This window comes from Sinocyclocheilus grahami, unplaced genomic scaffold, assembly GCF_001515645.1.
Source record: "Sinocyclocheilus grahami isolate Dianchi unplaced genomic scaffold, SAMN03320097.WGS_v1.1 scaffold58.1, whole genome shotgun sequence".
Taxonomy (NCBI): domain Eukaryota; kingdom Metazoa; phylum Chordata; class Actinopteri; order Cypriniformes; family Cyprinidae; genus Sinocyclocheilus; species Sinocyclocheilus grahami.
The window spans coordinates 3340578-3353188 of NW_015505237.1; the positions used below are offsets into that span (position 1 = coordinate 3340578).

At 37.6% G+C, this 12611-nt stretch overlaps 1 protein-coding gene across 2 annotated transcripts in view; it reads left to right on the forward strand.

Annotated features, from left to right (window-relative positions):
• The window catches only part of LOC107584305 (gamma-aminobutyric acid type B receptor subunit 1-like), a 142394-nt gene extending 129783 nt beyond the window's left edge, over window positions 1-12611 (forward strand). For both annotated transcript variants that reach the window (XM_016270873.1, XM_016270874.1), the window contains exons 21-24: window positions 4438-4565; window positions 7885-8013; window positions 9096-9239; window positions 11248-12611. In XM_016270873.1, coding sequence (XP_016126359.1) covers window positions 4438-4565; window positions 7885-8013; window positions 9096-9239; window positions 11248-11514 — 668 coding nt within the window. In that variant the 3' untranslated portion in view covers window positions 11515-12611. The remainder of the gene's footprint in view (window positions 1-4437; window positions 4566-7884; window positions 8014-9095; window positions 9240-11247) is intronic.

The window sequence follows — 12611 nt, forward strand, 5'->3', positions numbered from 1 at the left end:
ATCAGCACCGCAGCCCATCGTACTTCAGGACTTCAGTCCTCCTCCATTCGGGGAACCAGACCAGCAGAAGCTTAATTGTATGTGTCCAGTGCGAGCACTGGATGCATACGTCCACAGAGCTGCCCTGTTGAGGAGGGCGGACCAGTTGCTTGCGTGCTATAGTCCCCCTAAGAGAGGTCTTCCAGCAACTAAACAGACCCTCAGTCGATGAATAGTGGATGCCATCTCCATCTGTTATGAGTCCTCTGATCTCCCCTCGCCGTTAGGGGTCAAGGCTCATTCGACTCAAAGTGTGGCAGCCTCTAAGGCTTTCTTAGCGGGTGTGCCTATGCAGGACATCTGCAATGCTGCGGGGTGGTCCACGCCCCTTACCTTTGTTAGGTTCTACAGTCTAGACATGCGAGCCACTCCTGGCTCTTCTGTTCTCTCGCCCTAGCTGTGCAGTCTTCCACACTAGGCAGAAACTTGGAAGTCTGGCGGCGTGGGCATTCTCGTTCCACTAGCGTTTTCGACGCAGCTTGAGTTCCTGAAGAGGAACGGCAACCCTGGTTCCTCGAGGGAACGAGACGCTGCATCTCGGTGCCGTACTTCCGGCATCCCTGCCAGCGCTTGCTTCATTCCTAGAAGCTGACGCTGGCACATCCACACGTGCTTTTATAGTTTCCTGGTCATGACGTCACCCGACCGTGACGTCCCGCTCAGCTATTGGACTGATTTCACATGTGATTCAGAGCATGGTCACAGAAGGCGTTCCCTTAGCGTTTTCCGACGCAGCGTCTTGTTCCCTCGAGGAACCAGGATTACATACGTAACCTGAGACGTTTTTCTTTTATGCCAAAAATCATTAGGATATTAAGTGAAGATCATGTTCCATGAAGTTATTTAGTAAATTTCCTACTGTAAATATATCAAAACACCATTTTTGATTAGTAATATGCATTGCTAAGAACTGGCGATTTTCTCAGTATTTTAATTTTTTTGCACCCTCAGATTCCAGATTTTCAAATAGTTGTAACTCGGCCAAATATTGTCCTATCCTAACAAATCATACATCAATGGAAAGCTTATTCATTCAGCTTTCAGAGATTGTATAAATCTCAATCTCAAAACATTTGACCCTTATGACTGGTTTTGTAGTCCAGGGTCACAAATGAAGTCCGAGTTTAAGAATGCGCTAGAAGTTAAATTCTTTAAATGTATTTTCCCCCTCTATTTAACATCGTTAACCTACAGTAGTGAAAGAAGTCTTCCCTCAGGTAGATTAAATGTTTTCCTGCCTTGCTAAATGTTGGGCTCATGATCAATAAGTTGCATCCGCTTAAACTGATTTGCCAAAATCAAATCGCGGATGTAAGCGAGTCCTGCTCGCTGTGAAGCGAGAGCCGGCAGTGGATTTCGCTTGGTCTTAAAGCCTTCATCGAATGACTACGTTCACAAATAAAACAGTAATTTGTGCAAAAATAATGATTCATTATCAATTGAGAATTTGTTATTCATATGGTCTGGTGGTCATATGGTGTATGCCTGCGAATACGGGACAAACTGTGTTATAGCTTTCATACGGGACGCTTCTTTGATGCCTTAAATACGGGCATCCATATTTCAACCACATAGCAGTGGCATGACAGTACCGGCTCTCGCGGCCATAAAACAGACCAGCCCACTGGGAATTCTCCCGGTGCTCCCGATTAGCCAATCCGGACCTGCCCCAGACCCTCTCATCTCCCATTAACAGACCATCTGTAGCAAGAACTTACTACGATTGGTGAGAGCCAGGGCTTAAAAACTAAAAAAAAAAAATCGTCAGGCACGCGTGATCCCTTTCCTCTGCGTACGCATTCTCAGTGGCCAGATCTGTAAGTGTCTGAAAACAGTAGTCACTTTGCACTTGAGTATTAGTTACAGGAATATTTTTATGCTAAAGTGAATTTTTTTTCACAAGGTTAGAGTTAGTCTGCTGTGTCATGGATGACCTAATGCTCAGAACTGACCCACAAGATGGGAATTACAGTGTGCAGCTTGTGGTCAGCGTTATTTTTTGACCATGTTTGCGTCATTACCTGATTTGCATAATTACTATATTAATTCAGATACTAAAACAACACAGATGGTGCATGCAAATAAACGAGACCAATAGCTCTTGTTCCTCATGATCTTGTCATGGTGTTGGACACACAAAAAAAATAGTTGCTGTCTGAACAAAGCCTATAAGCCTGTAAGTGAAAGTGATTTAATGAAGGAACCCCAGTGGTTTCGACCTTCAGCCTCTCTTCTCAGGTGTTTCCTACTTGTAAGTGTTTAACTAATTAAACAAATTAATTGCTACCTTTATGAGACAAATTGGACCGGCCTTGCTCTTCCAGTTACGGTCAGTAAAATGAGCCTTCAGTGTATTCTTCAGGCAAAGTCCGTGAGAAACGAGCACAACTGCCTGTAAACAGACCTGTCATACAAATACTTTCTGTCATAGCAGTTTCTCTGCATAAACCATTTAGGGTCCAAGGACAAATGGACGGTAGTGTACTTTTTTACGACATCTGGATGAGAAAATAATTGATCGCACAGAACTAAAACAAACCAAATATAGCAGAGTTCTCAGTGAGATCATAAAGGTGTGGATGTGAGGGATGAATGGTTAAATGCAGGCAAAAGTCATGGGAGCAGGCAGCGCCTGCGACTGACTGATTACCCTGTCAGTGTGATAATGTCCACCTATCATGTTTGCATCGGACTGAATACATCAAACTGGTGGAAATGGATGGACTAATTACATGGTAAATAGCTCACCCACTCAGGTAGCACCATTTTTGGTCACATCCAAAGTCAAATGAGCTTGAAATGACTTGATCATCTGAGAGTGAGCTGGTTTTTAGCAAACACTCAGTTAAATTAAATATGCACCCCCCCATCTGCGACCTTCATTACACCAGCGGTGTTTGCTGTGGATTTAATGGTCAGACAAGAAGGTGATGATAAATAATAGACAAGCAACAATCAGTAGTAACAAATGAAAGCTCAATGAAATATGCTTGGTATTGTTGTATATTGTTTTTGAAGCACTGTAAAAAAAAAATAACAATTTTTTTTTTTAAACCCATAAACTTGATGAGACTTTGATTTGGCTTGATTAAATAAATATCACAGTAATTTACACTATCATTCAAAAGTTTGAGACTGTTAAAGATGTTCTCCAAGGCTGCATTTATTTGATAAAAAATACAGTAAAAGGAGTAATAATGTGAAATATTATTACAATTTAAAATAACAGTTTTCTATTGTAATATATTTTAATATATAATTTATTCCTGTGATGCAAAGCTGAATTTTCAGCATCAGTACTCCAGTCTTCAGTGTCACATGATCCTTCAGAAATCATTCTAATATGCTGATTTGCTCCTCAAGAAACATTTCTGATTAATATCAATATTAATAATGTAAACACCAGAGAATTTTTGATGAATAGAAAGTTCAAAAATACAGCCTTTATATGAATTGTTTTTGATCAATTTGAAGAAAAAAGTGTTTATTTTTTAAACAAAAAATTCTCACTGACCCCAAACTTCTGAACAGTAGTGTAAATAATCAAAATATCATATTATATTGGTATATTAAAGGGATAGTTCAACCAAAAATGAAAATTCTGTAATTAATTACTCACCCTCATGTTGTTCCAAACCTGTAAGACCTTCGTTCATCTTCAGAACACAAACTAAGATATTTTTTATGAAATCCGAGAGCTTTCTGACCCTCCATAGACAGCAACGCAACTACCACGTTCAAGACCCAGAAAGGTACAGTAGTAAGGATATCGTTAAAATAGTCCATGTGACATCAGTGCTTCAACCGTAATTTTATGAAGCTACGAGAATACATTTTGTGTGCAAAAGAAAACAAACATAATGATTTTATGCACTAATTTCTTCTCTTCCGTGTTCCGTGTCCTCAACAAGAGTACCACGACGCATGCGTGCGTCAGCAGCATCACATGCATGCGTTGTGGTACTCTTGTGAACGCATAAAACTTCATAAAATTATGGTTGAAGCACTGATGTCACATGGACTATTTTAATAATGTCCTTACTACCTTTCTGGGCCTTGAACGTGTTGGTATTTGTGTTGCTGTCTATGGAGGGTCAGAAAGCTCTCAGATTTCATCAAAAATATCCTAATTTGTGTTCCGAAGATAAACGAAGGTCTTACAGGTTTGGAGCGACACGAGGGAGCGTAATTAATGACAGAATTTTAATTTTTGGGTGAACTATCCCTTTAATATAATCTAAATAAACTAAACTGTTATATTTGTTTGAGTGGCCCAACGCAGCAACATTGGCTCCATCAATAGTGAGTTTTGAAGTGATTTGTGAAGGAACAATGATAAGGACGATAAGGATGTTTTGAAAACCTGTTCATTATTTTTGTCTCCGTTTTGTCTTTTAGGTGTCGTTTATGGCTATAAGGGTTTGCTGCTCCTTCTGGGTATTTTTCTGGCTTATGAAACCAAATCTGTGTCCACTGAAAAAATAAACGATCATCGAGCTGTTGGGATGGCCATCTACAACGTCTCTGTGAGTCTGTTCGTCTTTTTATACTTATCCCTCTGGACATTTTAAGAGCGCCTTGGGTGACATTTGAAATGTCAGTCGTCACCCAAATATTGTCCAATTAAAAGGTAGAATTGTTCAGCTGACGTGACTGAAATAGCACCGCGGTGGGTTTTTTCCTTTCGTTGCTCAAGCTTAGTTGGGAGTTGGCGTGTGAATTAGACGCAGTGTCCGTCTGGAGCTGTTGTGTGTCACAACACACTCATAAGCAGGAAGAACATGCCTGGAGCTCTTCAGTGTGTGGCTCTGCAAGATTTGATGGAAGTGAAGTGTCTGAGCCTGCCATCTCGAATGCTGTCCAGGGACGCAGAGTTTTCCAGAGGACAGGGAAAAGGGGGGAAAGAGAGCTTCCCCTCATCATCGGGAATAAGCGTGCACGTCAGTTTGACGAGACTGGAGCTCTAAAGTAGTTAGAAAACTCAAGTAAAGTGGTCCCTCAGTAATGTTGAAAGTTGTTTGTTTTTCTACATCATCTCGTCTGTTCCACTTTAGCATTTCAGTGCCGCCCCACGGCTCACGAGTCAGGAAAGCAGCACGTACCACGCTGATAACACACTCAATGTGAAGGCTAAATACATGGGAATCTACTTTCATTTGCCATAAAGACTTCTGGTCTGTTTTCTATGGCGAAGGTCGATTTGAAATAAAGCACCAAGCTTTTGTCCATCAGCTTTTTCATTGTAAGCTTTTAATTTGAAGCAGTGTGTCTCTCTTCATCTCGGCCTCCGAGGATTATCCATTATATACTGAACCCAATTTAAGCTCAAATTGAGGGAGAGACTTTAGATCAGCAAGGGGCCGAATTTTGCATTTTAATCTTTTCTCTCTCACTCTCTTTTTTTGTAAGTCACTGGCCGACTCCTGGCCCTTAGCAAATGCCCATTCTGCTAAAGAAATGATTTCAGATGCCATCTGCCATGCCATTACGAACTCCATCACTTTTTAGAATTTCAGCTGCTTGGAGGACAATAATAAAGACAAGAGCGCTGCAGTTCACAGCAAACTAATACGATTTATTAAATTAATATTCTGAGGACTAGTTTGACACCCGAATCAAGAAACAGAATGCATGGAGGTTTTTGAAATGTTATTTATTTGGAAGAGACCACGTGCAATATTAAACATAAATGTTTTAATTTGATGTTTAATTTGATTGGCAGGTCAAAATTAATAACCTCCTCTCAGTAAAATAACATAGAACAATTTCTGCATGATGCATACAATATATCGTACATTAGTCATAAATACTTTATATGCTCATAATAAACATGTGAGTTTAAAAGAATAGTGCGCCCAACAATAAACTTGAGGAAATAAACAGTGAATAACATCTTCAATTTCATTTTTTTTTCCTCACTCAAAGCTAGAATGTTAACTTTTATTAGGATAATTCACCCAAAAATGAAAATGCTGTCATCATTTACTCAAGTTGTTCCAAGCCTGTTTTTTTCTTCTTCTGTTGAACACAAAAGAAGATATTTTGAAGACTGTGGGAAACCAAACAGTTTTTGGTCACCATAGTATTTATTTATTCCATATTATTGAAGTCAGTTGAGATCAGCAGCTGTTCGATTACCCACACTCAAAATATTGTCTTTCGTGTATAACAGAAGAAATAAACTTTTTTTGATTTGATTTGAAACAGTTTTTCATTTTCAGTTTTGGCTGAACTATCTCTTTAACTGCCAATATATATTCATTATCTTAAATTTCTTCTTTTGTGTTCCACAGAAGAATTGACAGTCATATGGGCTTGAGCATGACTAAATAATGACATACTGTAAATCCCGTCATTATTTACTCACCCTCGTGTTGTTTCAAAGCCATATGACTGTCATTCTTCTTTGGAAGATGAAAGAAAATATTTTAAAGATCGGCTTGCTGCTCTTTTGCATTCAGGCTTCACTTATTGTTTGCATTATTTAGCATTGCCATGCATTTTAAGCTAAAAGTGTGCAGGTTCCCATACATCATTACTGCTCTGTCATGGTGTGATTCAAATGGGCTTTGTAAAAGCCGTAGGCTACTGCTGCTGAGTCCAGCTGTAAACCGCTTTGATTTAGAGAGACTGCTTTGCACTTTTTGCCCTGTCCAAATAACTAATGACCCTGCAAAAAAAGATCACCTCTGTTGATGCCAGACAACATTTTCTTTTTGTTAGCCTGGATAAGATAAATGACTGACTGATGATCAATATTTATTGATTCATGCTTCTTTCTCTCCTGGCTTCTGTCCTCCTCTCCGCTGCCTTCAGAAGACATTTTTTATTATATGAACACGTTATAAACGATCTTGTAAATATATTATCATGCCTTCATCATTTATTTTTGCTACTTTTCAATAGCCATTTATGCATATACGTTATTACTAAATGTTGAATGAATAGTCATTTATGCATATACTAAATGAATTGCTAAATGTTGTCCCATACCCAGATTTGCAATCATAAATTATTAAAATCTGTTAATTAAAAAAAATGAAAATAATTAGAAACCATTTTAATATTTATTGTGTAAACATGTATAAGGAAAAGTCAAAGTAAATATCATTTGAGAAATTTGTATTTAGCATAATTTCCAATCACAATATCTATAAAATTAAGCAAAAAGTGTGAAAATATTAATTGTTTGTATTTGGTAATTTTATTCCAAAAAATTTTCAAATCTAATTTATAATGCAATACATGTATTGCATGATTTATGCAATTCATGATTTAAGAATTTAGAACATTGGTTAAAAAACATTATTTAGAAGAAATGACAGAACCCTCTTTTGATATTTGTTATTTTAGTATTATTTATATAATATTATAGTATTTATTATTATTTGATTAGAGTAGCTTTCTCTGTATCTATCTATGCATATATATATATATATATATATATATATATATATATATTCATGTTATGTGTTTTGTAATGTTTTTTATTAGTTTTTGGGTTTTTAAATTATGTACATTGCTTTAATTCATTTTTATTTCAGTTTTAATTTTAGTCATTTTAGTACTTCAAATTAAGACAACATTTCTAGTTATAAACATTATAGTTTATAATCTTTTGTTGAAGTTTTTCATCTAACTTTTTATTATTTATTTTTTAATTTGATTTAATTTGATTTTATTATTTCAGTTATTGGAAACAATATTTTTTATAGTTTTACTTAACAGTAACAACACTGTTGGACATTGTCAATAGACAAACTGAAGAAATGAGGGGTGAAAAGTGTTATGTAAACATCCATAGTTGAAGACACTTGTATATGTGCTTCTTTGTCTCTCTTTCAGGTGTTGTGTATGATAACGGCTCCCGTCACCATGATTCTGTCGTCTAAGCAGGACGCCTCGTTCGCCTTCGCCTCGCTGGCCATCATCTTCTCCGTCTACATAACTCTGGTTGTCCTCTTCGTCCCTAAGGTACAACAGAAGATCATTTTCTGAAAACAAGAAGGAGCACTAATGTAAATATTGCATTACAGTGATGAATATTGATGATGGATAACTAGAGCAGGGGAAGGAGTGATCAAAGAGGCGTGTAAATGTGTGACATATGCATCTCTCTCAGCGGTCTGCTCGTGAAATCTTAAGTGACGATGTTATGGAGATGTGGTGTAATCAGTGTCAGCAGAGGAGACAGGTGTTATTACACATCTCAGGAGAATATGAAAGAGATGAAAGTAAAGACATAAAAGTACTTTTGCACAACAGCCGATAAGAGCTGCTATGTGTACAGAGAAAGACGACATGTTGCGTCTACACACAGACCAGTGTTATTTTAGAATTATTTTTATACTATTACAGTTTTTATTAATATTTTGAATTAGCTTTTATTTTTATATTTTCAGTTATCATTTAAAATGTTGTTATTTTTTATATATTACATATTATTCCAGTTAGTAACATTAGTTCTTCAACTTATTTCAATTAGTTGCCAAAGCAACATTTCCATTTTTCGTTTAATTCAAGTTTTTCGTCTAATAGTTATATTTTGTTTCGGCTTTATTTCAGTTAACAAAATAGTTTTAGTTAATAATAACCCTGCTCCAGACCCTTTTTGCTGTATGCATAGTATGTTTTCTTTATGTTGCATCCTGATCACCTGTTTCATCTGGGAAAATGTGTGGAACAATGTATCCCACAATGCACTTTACCCATCCATTTTCAGTCTGAATAATGAATTGAGCAATCCAAGCAATATCAGTCAATATTTTGAACCTGATCTCTTTGAATTACTCTTTAATTGGACTGCTAAGAGGCTCTCATATGCAAAATTAAATTAAAATTTTAAATAACAGTTTTCATTTCTAAGATAATAACACTATGACTCAATAAGTATAGTCTAATTTTATTTGAACTCATAATTGCTGACTGTTTGATTTGTTATTTTTTATTATTTCTATTGTTGCCTGTTGCTTACCTTTCGCTTATATCGACTGTATATATTCTGGTATATTCTGTCAACATGAGCCTCGTGTGGTGTGTTTGTGTGTTTGGTGCAGATGCGGAGGCTGATCACTCGTGGTGAGTGGCAGTCGGACCAGCAGGAGACCATGAAGACCGGCTCATCCACAAACAACAACGATGAAGAGAAATCCCGCCAGCTGGAGAGAGAGAACAAAGAGCTGCAGAAGATCATCCAGGAGGTTCTGTGTCACCTTCACTTTCTCCAGCACACTGTTGAGGATGTCTGATAAACACCATACTGAGCACATTTCAGAACTGAATTGAGAATGCCTTTCATTTTATTTAGAATGTGTATTGGGTAACAATGCAGAATTGTACTTGTTATTAAAGGAACAAGAACTCAAGGAAAAGTATATGTGCTGTAAGTGTAGTTTTCAACAATACATTACATGACATTATATATATAGTTCATTGTAATTTTATGGACCATGGTGGAAAATCACTTCATTTTCCATGTACATAACTGATGCTCTTGAAAAGATCAGTGGTATAATGTATGCCACTTTCATTCCCGGTTGCCTTAATCTGAAAGTAAAAACACCAAACGTAGTTTCCAATGATTGTCTTTGCCTCAGAAATTGAACACTGAGATCTTAAGACAAGGTAATGCACATAATAATCCGATAAATTGGATTTTGTGGGTGGAGAACCTTAAGATCTGGTGACAATCGTCAAATTTTAGCACATGGCTTCCCCACATATATTGTTAACTCTATATATTCATTACAGTACATAATATATTTTTTATATTTATCTAATTTTCATGAAAATTAAGCTGATATTACTAATATAGAATTGCCATTTCACTATGGCAAAAAAAAATATGACCAAAATTAATGGAATATGGAATTTGTAGTTTATTATCAGTAGACTTGAGCCATAAAAGACCAATAGATTATATGGATTCCAAATTTAATGTCAAAAATTATTTTATGAGTGATCTGAAAACAATGTGGTAGATATTTTTTTGGTGTTGTTTTGACAGTAATGAACTTGTTTTAAAGGTCCCATGGCATGAAAATTTCACTTTATGAGATTTTTTTAACATTAATATGAGTTCCCCAAGCCTGCCTATGGTCCCCCAGTGGCTAGAAATGGCGATAGGTGTAAACCGAGCCCTGGGTATCCTGCTTCGCCTTTGAGAAAATGAAAGCTCAGATGGCCCAATCTGGAATCTTCCCTTTATGTCGTCATACGGGGAAAGGTTACCTCCCCTTTCTCTGCTTTGCCCGCCCAGAGAATTTGGCCCGCCCATGAGAAAATTAGCTACTACCGTGCAAGGCGAGCGCAATTTTTTTTTTTCCTCGAGAGACATGGCTTGCAAACGAGCGAAGCATGGCAGTTGCCCCGCCTCTCTCCTCCTCATTAGAATTTAAAGCTACAGACACAGAAATGGCACGTCCTAAGGAAAGCTCATTGTGGGACTGGCTCGTAGTGGCTGAAATTCTGCACCAAGGCTGAATTTCGGTAAAGAGACTTCAGATACAGTACTAGGGACCACTTAGGCCTATATAAAAGCATCCAAAAAGCAGCATGTCATGGGACCTTTAAAGAAACCTGATGAGAAAAATGTCTACATACGAAGGAGTAAATCAGCACAGGCAGAATTAATTGTATAATAAATGCATTTGTGGCATGCAATAGAAACTTATTTTAGCATAATTTATATACTATTATAGTATTTCTTAATATTTTCAATAGTTTTCATTTAAATTGTAGTTCAAGTTTTAATAATTTTTGTAATTTTTGTCAGTTTTAGTCATTTTGCTGTGTTAGTTTAAACTGTATTTTAATTCAGTTAGTCGTCCTCTTTAAGTTCTTGTCTAATATTTGTTTTATTTTATTTCAATTGATGATTTTTTTTATAGTTTTAGTTAACAATAACAACACCGTGACTGTAATTTCTTTGAATTATGATTTAGCAAAATCCTCTTCCTGTCATTCCAGTTTAGCATCCTGCGGGTCGTGTGGCCAGTTCAATTCAAATTCATCTGCAAAAGGAGCTCATTCTTAAATTCTTAATTTGCCCGTATCCTGTCTAATACTAAAAATGCCATGAGAGCCGTTGCAGATTGTCAAGTTTACTTTCATATTCCTATTCTCAGTGGTTTTCATAACTTCACTGATAATATTTTTAGGCTCAGCAGAAACTAGTTTCTCATTTGGCCTTGTGTTTTCTCCCGACAGAAAGAGGAACGTGTCTCAGAGCTGAGAAACCAGCTGTCAGAGCGACAGGCCCTGCGCTCCAGGAAACGCCCCACCTCCTCCAATCAGAACCACAGCTCTCCATCTCTCCCCGCTCCTCAGAACGATCCCAAATCTCTCCTCCCGCCACCAGGATACCCCCTCGCTGTCTCCGACAACCACTCCCTCCCTCCCACCCTCTACCAGCCCGACGGCAAGATCAACCGCAACAGCTGCCACCCCGGCCGACTGCAGCTCCTCTACAAGTGAGCCTGGAGGAACTGGGAGGAAATACACATGGGGACAAGGCGAACTGAAAGGGGGGAGAAAAACAAGCTACCTTGATTCTCGGCCCACAATTTTCCCCATCTCTGCCCAGCAGACGGCCTTGTTTGTTTCTTTTGTTTCTGACACTTGCTGTGATTCATGGGAGGTTATACACAGGAGGCTTGAAAATCTGGTTTTGATTGCATCATTCGATGCGTCACCGTATTTGAAAACCACACATGCTTTGAGCCATTTCAATGTTCAAATGAGTAACCCTCAGCTGATTTTGACTCGGAAAATTGTGGACGAATGATGACATGCTAAAAACGTCCTTACAAAAACATCATTATTCCCTTAAAATACTAATATTCTGGAATCTATGAATATTGTAATGCCACAATTTTTCAATACGTTTTGCTTTTTTTATTCATATTTCCTACAGTTCCTACAGTTCAATCAGGTTGTCTGAATATAAGCCATGACACTCCAAACCGACATCGGCCAACGTCAAGCCATCGTAGAGCATCAGTCAGGCTAGTTTTTGTGGTGTGTTCAGCACCGACCTATTGGGGGCTTTTTGGCCTATTAAGCATGTTGGATCGACATTCATTGAGAGAGAACTCTGATTTTACAGGCTGTTCGGTTTAACAAACAAATGCATGAGAATAAAAGCAAAAGTCATGAATGCAAGCACAGAAGTCAAGACGGCACAGCCCGAAGACTGTTCTAATTTTTTGTCATCTGACCTGAACATCCAATAACCAAATATTTTCATATTTTTCATCTGGAAAAAAAAATTATTCCTATTTAAAATGGCTTTGTTTACGGTTTGTATATACAATATGCAGTCTTAGTTCTGGTTTCCCTTTCTGAATGACAAATACAGACTATTGATACATGCAGTTGTTTTCTCTCATGTAGGCACAGAATGTACCTGCTAGCTGGCTGTCGCCGTCGCAGTATGTTCTAGTGCAACTTTTAGGCCAAACGCGTGAAGCGAGGCAACAACAGTCAGCTTTCGTTGCTGCTAGGTTGGTTTGGTGTGTCAAGGCCTTAAAGGGATAGTTCATCCAAAAATGAAAATTCATTCATGTCATTAA